Below are 15,041 nucleotides of genomic sequence, written 5' to 3'. Positions count from 1 at the left end.
TGCTCTTAATTTTCCTAGTTTTTATCTTCAATTTTCACAATTTCTTCTTCTAGAACTTTCTACTGATTTTGGGCCTTTGGATCTCTAGCGCCTAAGCGAGAGATTGCTCGCTTAAGCGAGCCAATTCGAATTTTGAGTTTTGCTCTTTGTTTGCTGGCACTTAAGCGAGCTTCTCGACGCTTGAGCGAGCTCCTGCCACAATGACCTCTTTTTGTAGAAAAAGTATCAAAATTTCATTAAAAATAACTAAAACATAAACTTTTACCTAAGATAAAGTAAAAACTGAATTTAAAGCTAATTTGGTTTAAAACAAGGCATAAAGTTAACTAAAATATCAAATAAACTTCACAAAATGCATATCAAAATACTATAAATTTGACGTTTATTAGTTATCGGTTTTTTGGGTCGATTTTTGGTTATTTTTTTGGATTCTTCCGGTTCTAGACACCTCTATTTTGAAGGAATAAGAATTCCTTTATTTTTGTGGATCAAATTTTGGATAATGTTAAAACTATTAATGTTAGCCTCCAGCACATTAAAGAGCTCTTAAGCCGAGGCAAGTTTAGACTTCCTCATGTTCTCACATTCTCACATTCGGTGGTGTTGTCCTCCTGTGAATTGTTTTAAACTGAATTGTGATGCAAGTATTATTCAAGCTTCTAAGAAGGCAACAGTTGGTGGTGTTCTTCGTAACCACAACGGAGCTGCCATCTTTGCTTTATTGTTGATATTGGAAGGTGTGATGTGCTGGCGGCTGAGTTTGATGCAATCCTCCCTAGAAAGGGACTAGTCACTAGAGCCATGAGCAAGAGGCTCCAAGAGGATTGGGCTAGAGCTGCTGAAGAAGGCCCTAGGATTCTTATGAACCTTAGGGTAGATTTCTGAGCCCACGGGCCAAGGTTGAGTCCAATTATCTTTGTACATATTAGACTAGGATGTCATTATATTTGGTCCTTGTATTTAGGGCTCCATAATGTAGGTAGGGTACCCTAAAAATATAGAATTTTTTAGCCCTTGTATTTTAGGGCACCTAGACTAGTTTTTGTATTAGGGGTAGTTTTGTAATTTTACATGCACTAAGTGAATATTTGATGTGTGTGTTGGGAAATAAATTTAATTGAATTGGTAGAAGCCCAATCCAATTAAATTTTAGAGGGGGAGGTGAGCATTTGCTTACTACACCCCATTGCCACATCATATAGTCACACTTTGTGCATGTCCTTCATGCTTTACATGCCTCATGACACCTAAGCACACTTAGTGGAGAATCTTGGAATTGATCTTGGATTAGTGGGCTGAACCATAACTAAAATTCACTAATCATAATTAGTAAAATTTTGACTCCAAAGTTTGGCTCCACAAATTCAATTTCAAATTCAAGTGAAATTTGAATTGAAATTCAAATTTCCCTCCAATTTTGTGTGACACTTAGGCTATAAATAGAGGTCATGTGTGTGCATTTTTTGGAACTTTGATCATTTGAAAATTAAACTTAAGATTTCAGAGCTCTTTTAGAGCACAAAATTTCGTGATCTTCTCTTCCTCTCCCTTCATTCATCTCCTTCTTCCTCCAAGCTCTTATCCATGGCCTCCTATGGTGGTGAGCTTCTTCTAGACTCATCTTCTCCTTGAAGTGGCGTCTCCTCTCTCTCTTCCTTCTCTATTTCGCTGTCATTCATCTTCCAAGAAGCAAAGGAATCCATTAATGAAGAAGATCCTAGGCTTACAAGCTCCAATGGAGCTTACATCAGAGTTGTTGACCTTTCTACATGGAATTCGTGTAGCTTGGAGTAGAGGATTTAAGGTTCTCATTGTTGAATCAGATTCTAAAATTCCAATCACTCTGTTAACCAAGGGGTGTTCTACTACTCATTCTTGCTTCAACCTTGTACAGAGCATTAAGCACTTTATTCTCAATGGTGATGTTTTCAGCTGGACTCATTCCTTGCGAGAAGGTAATCAAGTAGTTGATTCTGTGGCAAATCATGGTTTGACCTTGAATGGTCAGTTACGTATTTTTTATTTTGTTCCTAATTTTGTTTGTAACGTTGTTATGGCGGATGTAAGTCCTATTGTGTTTTCTCATGGTTTTTCATGTTAGCTTCTAGGGGGCAGTTCCCCTCCTATTCACCCAAAAACAAAAAATATGTCTAATTAAAACAATCAAATATTCAATATATCAACCAACTTTCAATAAACTATAATTAGCATGAAAATTAGTATTTTGTGGTATATTTATATTTGATATTAATCTTTTATTCTAGTTACATACATTAAAATATTTTATTATTATATATTACCATACACATAACTGTTTCTTCTAACTTAAAATTTTTAAACTAAATTTATTAACGTGACTAAAATAAACAATAAGGGATAACTTAGAATCCACATCTAATTTTATCAATTATAAAATACAATTTGATTAACAAAATTGAATTACAAAATAAAAAATTACTAATTCTCAATTCATAATCCTTTAAATAGAAGATTTTTTTAGAATCCTATAAAATAGAAGATAAACCATAATCTTATAAAATATACCCGTAATTGGATATTTTTCACATTTTATTTTGATCAAGAAAAAATATATCAAATCAATTTACATTGTTCTTATTTTTAATATATAAAATTCAAAAAAATAGAATACATATAAATTCTACATTAATTGAATTATTTGAATTGCATGAATATAGGGATCCCAAGTGACATGGATGCCAAATGGCATCACCCATAGAATAAAACCTTATATATATATATATATATATATATATATATATATATATATATATATATATATATATATAAAGAGAGAGAGAGAGAGAGATAGATATCTTTTGAGAGAGAGAGAGAGTATCTTATATGAGAATAAGAGGATTAAATATTGTTTGTATAATCATATAGGAAATGTCAAGATTTAATGCTATGTGTGATTTTTTAAGTCTTAAATATTGACTATTCATGTTTGGTTATACAATCCTCTGTATATAGAAAAAATAAAAGGAGAGATCAAATTGCATTAATATTTTCTTATAATTCATTGATGGATTGAAAGTTTTTTTCACATAAATCACATATGCAAAATTTTATATTAATTTAAAATCACTTGCAATTTGATTCATATAGATTAAAATCAATATAATATAAATATTTCAAAAAATACTAAAATATGAATTATTTAATTATTTTCTTGTTAAATTTGGACAAAATTGACACAAACAATATTGGTAATATGTAAATATAATTAAAAGTTGAATCAATAAAAATCACATTCTATATAAAGTTATAAAAATAGTATAATAGTTATATCGATGTAATTGCTCATATATATATATATATATATATATAAAACTTAAAATAATGATACTGAATAAAAGTGTTGCACGGGATAATTGGAACTTAAGATCATGCGTGACCAATATTTGAGCAACACTAGCAAAGTCTAGGCGATTCACAACAGAAAACAATAACTCTTCAGCATTGATTTGATTTCTCTAAGGTGCTTTTAATTTAGACGAGCTACTCACTCTTAGAAAGTGAACAGCAGCAACTCAAACCGATTGAAATGCAAGTAATTTCCCCCTATTCTACAACGAACATTTGTTAGCAATAACAGGTTCCCAAATCAAGTCCTAATCGGTCAACAGTCCAAGAACCTCCTTTTACCTAGTGAATCCATTTACATTATAGCAGTGATTCACACATAACTTTGATTTCCTAATTAGATTTGCAAGGAAAATAGATTGCCATCACTATAGCTTTTATCATACCCATTATCCAGTCCTCACTCAGAATAGGAATGATGATCTATTTGGCATTTTAATGGCCAATATGTACTTGAGATCCATTAGATACTACCCTTCCAGAGGTGTTGCCCATCATTTTGGCACTACTACTCTCCAATCCACTTTTAAGCCAAGCAAGGTTACTAATGTCTGTAGCTATTGCAGCCAACTCAAAATTTGGGAAAGATGGGGGTTCCGAAAATTCAACAAATTCGGGTCCCAACAAAGAGCTTTCGGACTTTCTACCATCTGGAGCAGCACAGCAACCATGGCCACACTGGTGAGGCACTGACTGATCACCACAAATTCCTTCAAGCATTCTACAAAATTCCATGTCTGGTTTTGATGATTGTAAAACAGCTCCTTGCATCGGAACAGGTCTTTTAATTGATGTTGAAGGCTGTGTACCATCAAATGAGTGGTATACATTAAAAGCACTCACGCGTGCTACTGGCCGAAAAAGGGTAGGTAGGTCCTTGACTTCATGGTGTATTTGGCCCTCAGTTTGTGCTTTGTCATCAGATTTATCATCCATGATCTCCATAGAACTGACATCTCTCCCTTCTGAGGATTTCAAAGAAACATCCCCACATGATAGAGTGTCTTCCGATGATGCTTTTGCTTTCTCCAAGCTAACATCTTCCATGAAGCTGACAGATTCTAATTTAATCGTATCATGACCAACTCCACGACGCCTCAGAGTGGAATTCCAGTGGTTCTTAATGGCATTATCTGTTCTTCCTGGTAGAAGCCTGGCAATGGCTGCCCATTTGTTCCCATGGATTGCATGAGCAGCAACTATCATCCGGTCCTCCTCATCTGAAAAGAATTGAATTTTGTTAAGCCTACGTCTTTAGGAAAGTGGCATGATAAGATCTAATGTAGAAATGCATGCTGAGGTAGATTACCAACATATTTCAATGCGATGCATGTTTCTTGTACATCGGATTTATTATGCCTTGAGTCATAAGATAATGCAAACAGTTATAATTTGTTCCTGGTGAGCAAATTTGCACAAATAAAAATAAAATAAAATTGTGCCTTATTTTTCTCTGCGGGTTGCAGAAAAGTCATCTGTGAGACAATAAATGGATAATAAGGAGATCTATCACAAGGGCACAAAAATGTTTTAAAAAAAAATACTCTCTTCACAGTATTCTTATAATGATGACGATGATTGTTGTTGTTGCTGCGGTAGCAGGTGATTAGTATTGAAATAGAGGTACTTGGTACTTGAGTTTTTAGAGAAAAAAAATTGGCAAAGATAGGCGTTAGCTATCAGTGGAAACGACAAAATTAGAAATTAAACACAAAGAGATAAGACACAAATGAAATCAGAGCAAATGCTCCCCCAAGCTAGAGAAAGGTCCTCTGAGCTCCAAGTTATATTCCAATTCCATCATACCCCCACAATTGATTCCCAATTCCAATATAATAGAAACATTATTCAGGTTCTCTCTCCTCTAACAAACTCCCAATATTTCCCCACTAACAGACAATGACCTCCAGCCTTTATGGTTTGGGCCTACGAGAGTATCTCTTAAAAGGCCTATCCCATTTAGAATTCCTATCAATACCACCCCCTATGAAATTTGCCTTGTCCTCAAGGCAGAAACAGGGAAATTTATCCTTGAATATTGATGGATGCTGCCACTTCCCATAATGCTTCTTCTACTGGTTGTGACTTCCAAGGGATGAGCCATTCCTCCACTGGACCTCCTTGGTGCTTTCCTACACAAGTAGCAAGTATAGCTTCTGGGCTAGGGGAAGCAGGTTCATCAATAGCCAACCCAGGAGGCAAAGAAGTCACAGCAGTCCCACTTTACAAAGAACTTTTGTGCTGGGAGACATGAAAAACCAGATTGATATGAGTGGAATCTGGAAGCTGAAGTTTATAAGCAACTGCCCCCACACAGTAAATCACTTGGAAGGGACCAAAATAACTTGGGGACAGCTTGGGGTTGATCCAGCACACCCTGGATTGTTGCTTATGTGGGCGAAGCTTCACATACACCCAATCTCCAACAACAAAAGTAACATGACAACAATGAGCATCTGCATATTTCTTAGTTTGCTGAGCTCTATTCAAATGGAATTTGAGTTGGCGAAGAGCCTCATCACAGTCAAAGAGTACAGTGGCCACAGAATCCACCTTGGTTTCCCCATCAAATACCAGATCACAGAGGGAGGGGCTCGGCCACACAATTTCGAAAGGGGACTTGCCCGTTGCAGAGTGTGAAGAAGTGTTATACCAGAACTCCGCCCAAGACAGCCACATATGCCACTTGGTTGGTTGCTCCGAGGCAAAGCAATAGAGGAATGTCTCCAAAAATCAATTGGCCACCTCGGTTTGGCCATCGGTCTTGGTATGGTAGGTGATATTCATCCTCAAAATGGTGCCTAGGAGACAAAACAACCCACTCCAAATTTACTGAGGAAGAGGGGTTGCCTATTGCTGATGATGGACTTCAGAAAGTTGTGAAGCTTGGCAACATCCTTGATGAAGGCCTCTGCCACCGTCTTTGTTGTGTAAGAATGTTTTAAAGAAATGAAGTGGACATATTCAGATAAGCGATCTAGCACCAATAGAATCACCTCATACCCTTGCGAGCACGGCAAACCCGTGATGAAATCCATGGAAATATCATCCCAAACGACCTCCGAAATAGGGATGGGTTGAAGCAATCTTACGATGGACATGGCTTGATATTTGTTGCACTAACACACATCGCACTATCGAATGGAGGCCATGATGGCTGCTTTCATCCCTTTCCAAAAGAAAGTAGAGGCTAACCTCTTATACGTCTTCATGAATCCCAAATGTCCACTTGTGACAGTATCGTGGAACTCGGCTAAGAGTGTAGGGATTAATGCTAAGGACTTAGGCAGCACTAAATGGCCTTTGAAAAAGAGCAATCCATCACAAAGAACATAGTGAGGCGCAACAGCAGGATTGGATTGCAAGCTTTCACTCAAATGGACCAGGTTGGGATCACTCTGAACTTCCTCTCTGACTTGGGGAAAGCCCACCCAATAAGGGCTGATAGTAGTAGCATGAAGTTAAGAAACAGGGTATTGGCAGGATAAGGAATTCGCAGCCTTATTGTCGAGGCCTGGTTTGTAGATTACCTTGAATTGATATGCCATGAGTTTGGATAGCCAACACTGTTGACTAGTAGTCGTGAGTCGCTGTTGGAGAAGGTGTCTTAGACTACGGTGATCAATATAGACCTTAAAACTCCCCCCTAGCAAGTAATGTTGCCAATGCTGAACTGATAAACCAAGGGCCATAATCTCCTTCTCATAGATAGATTTTGACATAGTACAAGGTGAAAGGGCCTTGCTAAAATAAGCAATGGGTTGGTAATCTTGCATTAGAACTACCCCAATGCGATGACCTGAGGCATCACACTCAATGAAGAAATCCTTGGTGAAGTCGAGCAGAGCTAGAATAGGAAAGGATGCCAAGCATTGTTTAAGACACTCAAATGCATTCACCCGAGCCTGCTACCAAAAGATTCCCTCTTTCTTGGTAAGGACAGTCAGTGGTTGGGCAAGCTTACTGTGATATTTAATGAATCGACGATAATAGCCTGGGAGGCCAAGAAAACCACGCACATCCTTGGCATTGTGCGGGGTAGGCCAATCCCTTACAGCCTTAACCTTAAAGGGATCCATCCCAATACCCTGGCCAGAGATGATGTGCCCCAAGTAGTCAATGGAGGGTAAGTGAAACCCACTTTTTTCTGTTGGCCACGAATTGATGGAAAGCCAAGTGATGTAGCATTTCAGCAAGGTGCGACAAATGGCAAGACCAATCGGGGCTGTAAATCAAAATATCGTCGAAGACGAGGACACACTTGTAGAGGAGGGGGTAGACCACCAAATTCATGGTAGATTGAAATGTTGAAGGAGCATTAACCAGTCCAAATGGCATGACTAGGTATTCATAGTGGCCTTCATGTGTTCTGAATCCCGTCTTGTGGATATCAACTTCCTTCATAGTGGCCATGAAGCTCATCTATCAGCTTTTTGATGGCAGGTATAGGGTACTTGTCAAGAACTATAACCTTATTCAAAGCCCAAAAATCCACACACATGCACTATATCTCGTTCTTCCTAACCAAAATGATCGGACTCAAAAAAGGACTCACCAAATGGCGGATGACTTCTGACATTAATTCCTCCACTTGTCACTCAATCTCATCCTTGTGGTGGTAGGCATAGCGGTAGGGACACACGCTCGCAGGTTTGGAACCAGGAAGCAAGAAAATGGCGTGATCATGGGCCTGTTGAGGCAATCCTGGGTAAAGACATTAATTCCACCATGAAGGTCCAGTACTTGCTATAAATCTAGGTTCTGATTAGCCGGAGAAACCTGGAAGTCCAAGTGAAGGAGTGTGGCCTCCTCTACTGCTACACAATGCAAGAGGCCTTGTAATGCGGGTGAATGGTGGGCGTCTTTAATGTGATGGCCCTACAAAGTAATGAATTGGCCATTATCCTTAAAGCTCACTGTCTTCTTCTTCCAGTCCATGGTGGTTCGCCCAAACTGTTACAACCACTCCACCCCTAGAACGATATCCACGCCCCCTAAATCCAGAACATATGCATTAATGACAATGATACAATGTCCCAACCTGACCCAGAATGTTTGGCAAACACCCTGAGACGAACACCTGCTACCATTGCCCAATCCAACACAAAGTTCCTTTGTCATTGTAACCTCCAAGTTCAAAGAACTTAACAATTCCCGCACAATAAAGTTGTGGTTTGCTCCGCTGTCGATGAGGAGGAGGATGGGGTATGCAGCCAACTCTCCTTCCAACCTGATGGTTTTGGATTGTGCCAATTCCCCTGGGGCCAAAGCATGATAATCCAAAACTTGGCATGCCATATCCTGAACTTCAATTTTTGGAGTGTCATCGGAGCTAGGAACGGAATCGGAAAGGGGTGTAGGATCGTCGGATTGATTGTCCTTCCCAGATTAGAAGACGATGGTGACGATCGAAACACAAATTGGTCGAGCCCCAATTGTTTCCACACTTAAAGCAAAGCCCCTCATTATGGCCCACCATGAGTTTTGGGTAGGATAGATTACAGGTACCCGACCATGAAGAAGAGGGACCAGCATGGGTCGAAACAGATTTGGGTTCTCGGTCAACTAGCCCATTGGAACTATCCATAGATTGGGTTGGACTGCTAGGCCCACTTGTCTAGGAACGTGGACTGCCAGAATTAGGCATACCGAAAAGGAAAAATCGTAGATGAGGGGTGGATTGACGCCAACCAGAAGTACCATCGTGAGAGGGCACGCGATTGGGGGAAGTTCGAAGGTCAGCACCTCCATGCGAATATCCTCAGGTAAGCCAATAGGATAAAACCCATGAATTGCTCTTCTGTTAGAGGAGGGACCTGCGCTATAAGTACTTTGAAAGCTTCAACATACTCATCAATGGTGGTCATTTGGTGGAGCAAATTAAGTTGCGAGAATGGATTACCCAATTGATGATCATCGTAATGATCCAACAAGGCATATTTCAAGGAGTCCTAAGTTAGATGAGGATTGAAGTTGGTCAAAATCTTGAACCAATGCCACGTCATACCTTCCATGGAGATCTAAGCAAGCTAGAGCTACATCTTAGGTGGGGTGTTCTGAACCATGAAATACATCTCCGCTTTCGTGAGCCAGCCAACAGGATCTTCTCCAGTAAAGGAAGGGAGGTTGACACATTTTGGCAAGTGATTATCATCCATAGCAAAGAATTCGTAGGAGGTGAGCATAGGAGTCGACTTGACTGAAGGGGAAAAACGCGGCATATATTCACGCATCTCAGTGCACATGGAAGCAACATACTTCGAGAGTTCACTAACGCTGCTCAGTAAGGAACTCAACTAGGTGGATTGTTCTTTCATGACCTGATCGTGAGACTAGAGAATGGATTCAATGGCAGTGACAATGCGAGACGTCATTCACATGTGCATATGCAAGGTGAGAATAAAAACTCAATGGAAGCACCAATGATAGGTGTTAGCTATCAGTGGAAACAACAAAATAAGAAAGTAAATGCTGAGAGGAATAAGACACAAATGAAATGAGAGCAAATGCTCCCCCTAGAGAAAGGTTCTCTGAGCTCTAAGTTCTATACCAATTCCATCATACCCCCACAATTGATTCCCAATCCCAATATAACAGAAACATTATTCAGGTTTTCTCTCCTCTAACTAACTCCCACTATTTCCCCACTAATAGACAATGACCTCAGGCCTTTATGGTTTTGGCCTACGAGAGTATCTCTGAAAAGGCCTATCCCATTTAGAATTCCTAATAGATTCTGTAATCTCATTCTTTCCCAAAGGCCATACTTCATATAATTCTTTTTGCTTTTGGTCTGTGGATTCTCATTTTAGTTCATTGTAGCTAGAAACTGCAACTAAACTTTTAATGTCATGCACAGGTAGATATAAAATTAGCACAAGAAAGAGAGAACTAAATTTGAATGGTCAACAAACAAATGCAGTGCAACAGGAGAAGTAGAGACAGTTTGACAAATGGAATGAAATGTATTCATAATATCACATTCTTGATTATCATTGCAAACCAATATGAACAGTTATTTACATGATATAACCTATCCCAAGCATTGAGCTTTTTCATCATCTAATAGTTTTTTTACCTCCAAAAAGGAAAGGTCTGTGAGATCAGTTGCTTTTTCACCACCTGTCAACCTCCATTTTATAATCTAAAATTTTGTGTATGCTATTTTTAATTTTAGGAGTAACTGTGAGCAACACATAAGTATGTTCTATACTTCAAATTCACTACGCTTTGTTGATCATGATAACCGTATTCTATTGATGAATGTCCTTTCTGAACAGCAAACATATGACTACAAGAATACAGATCATCATCCCTCAAGTCAACAGTCAGACCTAAGATCAGTGTATAAAAATATAGATAGAAGTTGATAAAAGGAAACCCAACAGATGATGATATAAGAAACAAGCAGTGATGTGAAGATGTTATAGTCGGTGCTTCCAAAAAGCAGTATGACAATTGAGACAGAATATTACTTGTGATGACAGAATTGAAATATCTAACTAACTAACCTAAATTAAATTAATAACAAGTCAAAGCTGAGATATGGTACTATAGGTATTGGTCATACTGTTCTTCTATCAAATTACCAAGGATCGTATTCATTTCAATAAGCACTGTCAACCTTCAATGCAGCCATCAATTTCATCTCAGCAACTAAAATAGGCATCTTCATAACCAGTGTAATACTTTTATTGGAGAAAAGTACTATCATTACCTATGTTACTGTACCAAAGTTTTGTCCTTAATAATATATTACACAATCTCATCCTAAAGCATATAATGAATGGAAGCCAACATACTTTGGGTATGTTTACAAAATGATAGGGATTCTCATCCATAGTGTATTTGGTTCCAAAAATATTTATCATTATATCATTATGAGTTCAAATCTTGGAAATAGTCTCCCTGATTTCAAAGTCCCCAAACCCAACCAGGTGAGAGCACCATGCTGTTGTGCACTGAGATGCCCCATTTTATCTCAATTTTGGAGAAGAATTTATTTTGAATAAGCATTGGTCTTTTTTTTGTCTTTTTTAAAAGAGAGGTTCACCAATGATCTAGTGTCAGCAAGGAGAACGCAGGCTAAATATGAAGCAAATTGGCCTCAGTGGCTTTTGAATCCAGGATCAAGAAGTGATGAGGACTAGACAATACTTTGCTAACGTAGTAATAAAGTTAGTTGGGCAATTGAAATAGTTAAGAATAGAGACTTGGCCTAAATAGTAGGAGCAGGGAAGAAATCAGATTTGTTAGTTTTGGTAAGTGGGGAAGTAGCTTAGTGGTAAAAGGATAGCCCTGAAGGGGAATCTTTGGAAGAAGGACTATATCCTTTGGTCCGTGATTCAGTTAACCATTTCATAACTGTTATTTCTCTCTTATCTAATGTTGTTCTCTTTCTAAAACCTAAGATGTTTTATGTTGTGTCTTTAACAATTTTAACCCAAATGCCAGATCCCTTATCAGGGATGACATGGAACATGGGATGAAAGCTTGGAAGAACAAGAGGGAGTTCTTGAACAAAGAGAACCAATGGTCACAGGGTGCAATTACTTTCTCTGGCCTCTAATTCGCCCAAGATTCAGACAATTATGGTTGGTACTGAAGAAATTCAACAATCAGTGGATAGGTGAATGAAGAAACCGAGCATAAGCTTCAAGGAGTAATAAGATCATGAACAACCCACTCACAAGACAAAAAAGTGAAGACTGAATATGGAGAAAACAGAGTCATAACAGGAAGCCAATTATGAGTCCTTCTGTGATGAATCAAAATCTTGGGTTAGAAAGATTGAATTGCTCAATATCCATGGCAGAAAACAGGTGAGTAGGATTGCCCAAGTTGAGAAACTCTTCAAAGTGCAATAAATGAAACCAAATGAGAAGTTTCAATTCACATTCATGATCAAGGAGGGGTCAGCAGGGCATTTGTTCAAGTTCTTGAGAAAGAAGACATCGGATTTGATCTGGGAAAATTTGACAGTGGCTATGGCTCAAAAGTTCCCAGGAAGAAGATTGTGCAGTTTGTATGAAAGATTACCAACCTTGCAGAAAATGGGTTTATTGATGAAAATAAACACAAGATTTTGGAATCCTGGTGACACAGACAAAACACAGTGGGAAGGATGTAAAGTGTGGACATCATCTCATCTCAGTTCCCCAATTTCAAACTTATGGGCAAGCCGACAATGTTGAACTTTGAGCAGATGGCATTGATAAGACCCAGAGAATTGCCAGTTAGAGTAGTTATAGAATTGGTTGGGCGACTAAAGCTGATTAGATTATGGACTTGGCTTAGGTAGAAGAGGAAGCATTCATATTCGTTAATTCTGGAAAATCAATCAGCATATTCATTGTATGAGGCGAACCTTGGAAGAATGTTTCACTCCTTTGGTCTTCATTTATGAATCAGTAAACCATTAACAGAAGTGTTCCTTCTGTTATATCTATAAACTTTATCACCTTTAACAAGTAGTCTCCAAAGAAATTTGATACCACCTGAGCTAAGGCTCTTAGACATGTATTTATTTATTGATTTAACTTGATGGGATGTCATTTTAGCTAGCTCGCTATACCTTATATATACAAGCAGTGAATTTGTCAAATACATTGCATTCTAAGAATTAGACTTCAAAAGGAAAATGGTTTAACAAGAAAAAAGAAAATAGGGATTAAACTGTCTGCAACCGCATTAGTGGCTGCAATGTCAAGGTTTTTTGACACACCATGACTGCAGTAGCCACATTTTCCCACAATGTCGAGGATTGTGATGAAACCAAAACGGAAATCACAATTTAAAACCTAGGAGTAACTAAAGAAATCTGAACATTTTAAGTTGGAACTAGACAAAAACAAATGAACAGCACTCAGGATCAAAAGACATTTTTTTAACTAATATTATAGATGGGATTCCAATGTTCAAAAAATAACAAAAACGAACCAGACACAAAACCAACTCGCTGCATGACAAGAGACTGTTATAGTATAGTGTATATCCATACTAGGTATGAACTTCACTTGAGAAAACATGAGAAAATTATGAACTTGACATTTGGACTCACATGTTGCAGTATAGTAAGAGGACATCCAAAGGTCAGACTAAACCTATCCACAATAAGATCAGCCTCTCCTAATCCATGTGAGTCCTCTTGTAAAACGACAAAAACCCTCATAGCCTGTGAGCATGATCAATCCAAACACACAGTAGCATACACCGCCATGACCATTTTAATTACAAGACACAAAGGGTCCTCTACTCAAACAACAACCACTGATATCAGTCAGCAAGTAGTAGCCATACCCTATAGCCAATGATAACTACCAACCACCATCTCAACAACATCATCACCCTGGGTAACAACATGGTAATAATTCATAAAGTAACAGCTAGACAAAAAGGTATGACTTATCTACTAAGGAACAACAATGCACATAGCAAATTCAAAAACTGAACCACATAACCATAAACCATCAAACTTTAAAAACAAAAGAGCCTAAAATATAAAACATTACGATAAGTAAAATTCAAACCATTTCCGTTACTGCATTCTCATCCCTACTCTCCAAAGATCAATTTTCGAAAACATTCAAATTAAACCAAACCGAAACAAAACAAAATTCAATTCCAAACCGATTAGGTACCGGTGAAGGGTTTGCGCTTGACGGCGGGGTCAAGCTGGTTGCACCACCGGAGCCGGCACGACTTGCCGGATCTTCCGCTGATTCCGCGCGCAATGAGGCTCCAATTTCTCGCGCCGAACTTGCCCACCAGACGGCTTAGAATGGCGTCCTCCTCCGGCGACCACGGACCCTTTACTCTGTCCCTGCCGCCGCCGCCGCCGTCGTCTAGCCCGAGCAGCCCCTCGTCGAAGCTTCCGTCGGCGGCGGCGGCGGTTTCTTCCGGTTCCATCTGTGAGGTTAGTTAAGAAGTGAAGAGTGGAAAAGGACAAGACAATAGAATAGTTAGCGCATATGTTCCGGCACTTTTTCAACACAAGCGTGTTCACAGCGTAGGAAGAGGTTCAAGGCATATGTCCATGTGTCAACTGTTCAATTACAATTATACCCTCCCCCTCTCTCTCTTCCCTTACGTTTTATGAATATATTCTTGCTTAATTATGAATTTGATGTCTTAATTTTTAAAAGATTTAATTTATTTCTCAAATTCTTAAAAATCAATCACTAACACGAGATTTTTATTTTTATTTTTCATTATGTTTCGTTTGGACTTGAACTTTATTCAACCCATAACTTTAAATAAGAATTTTTTATTCTACCAGTCTAGGATTTCACACTTTTGAAAATTTAGAGATAGAAAGAAACTTTAGACGTGGTGACGACTTTGATGTGTTTGGATTCATCCTCCATTATTCCTCCATCAAAACCTTTTCCACCATAGCCATGAGTAACTAACTCTTCTTCGTTGGAATTTAATGTAAGTGCTCTAACTTTCATGTAATTTCTACATTGTTTCAATTTAATAAAGTATCGTTATTGTTCTTTTTTCATTTTTAATGCTTGTTTTTGGCTTGATCAACTTATTTATATGATTTTATGATTCCAAGCGTAATTGGGAAATTTCTTTGGATTGCAAATTGAAGAAGACAACTAATTTTCTTTATGCATAGGGATAAGGTAAAGAGAATTAGTTATCAATGA

The 15,041-nt window shown here is 38.3% G+C and overlaps 1 protein-coding gene across 1 annotated transcript; it reads right to left on the bottom strand.

Moving 5' to 3' along the window:
* Window positions 1-3,450: 3,450 nt before the first annotated feature.
* Window positions 3,451-14,387, bottom strand: LOC114415276 (transcription factor MYB1-like). The gene is made up of 2 exons (XM_028379888.1): window positions 14,025-14,387; window positions 3,451-4,604 (listed from the first exon to the last, which is right to left on the bottom strand). Exons 1-2 carry the CDS (start codon window positions 14,290-14,292, stop codon window positions 3,820-3,822), a joined length of 1,053 nt encoding a protein of 350 aa, XP_028235689.1. The 5' UTR covers window positions 14,293-14,387; the 3' UTR covers window positions 3,451-3,819.
* Between the last annotated feature and the right edge of the window lie 654 nt (window positions 14,388-15,041).

The sequence above is a fragment of the Glycine soja genome, chromosome 1, assembly GCF_004193775.1.
Source record: "Glycine soja cultivar W05 chromosome 1, ASM419377v2, whole genome shotgun sequence".
Classification (NCBI taxonomy): Eukaryota; Viridiplantae; Streptophyta; class Magnoliopsida; order Fabales; family Fabaceae; genus Glycine; species Glycine soja.
Note: the sequence above shows the minus strand (reverse complement) of the source record. Positions and strands in the feature narration are given on the sequence as shown.

Excerpts from the sequence above, each read along its gene's own strand:
- LOC114415276 (XM_028379888.1), bottom strand. The coding sequence starts at position 14,292 with ATGGAACCGGAAGAAACCGCCGCCGCCGCCGACGGAAGCTTCGACGAG. Across the intron at positions 4,605-14,024 it reads CAAGCGCAAACCCTTCACCG|ATGAGGAGGACCGGATGATA; the intron begins GTACCTAATCGG and ends AATTCTTTTCAG.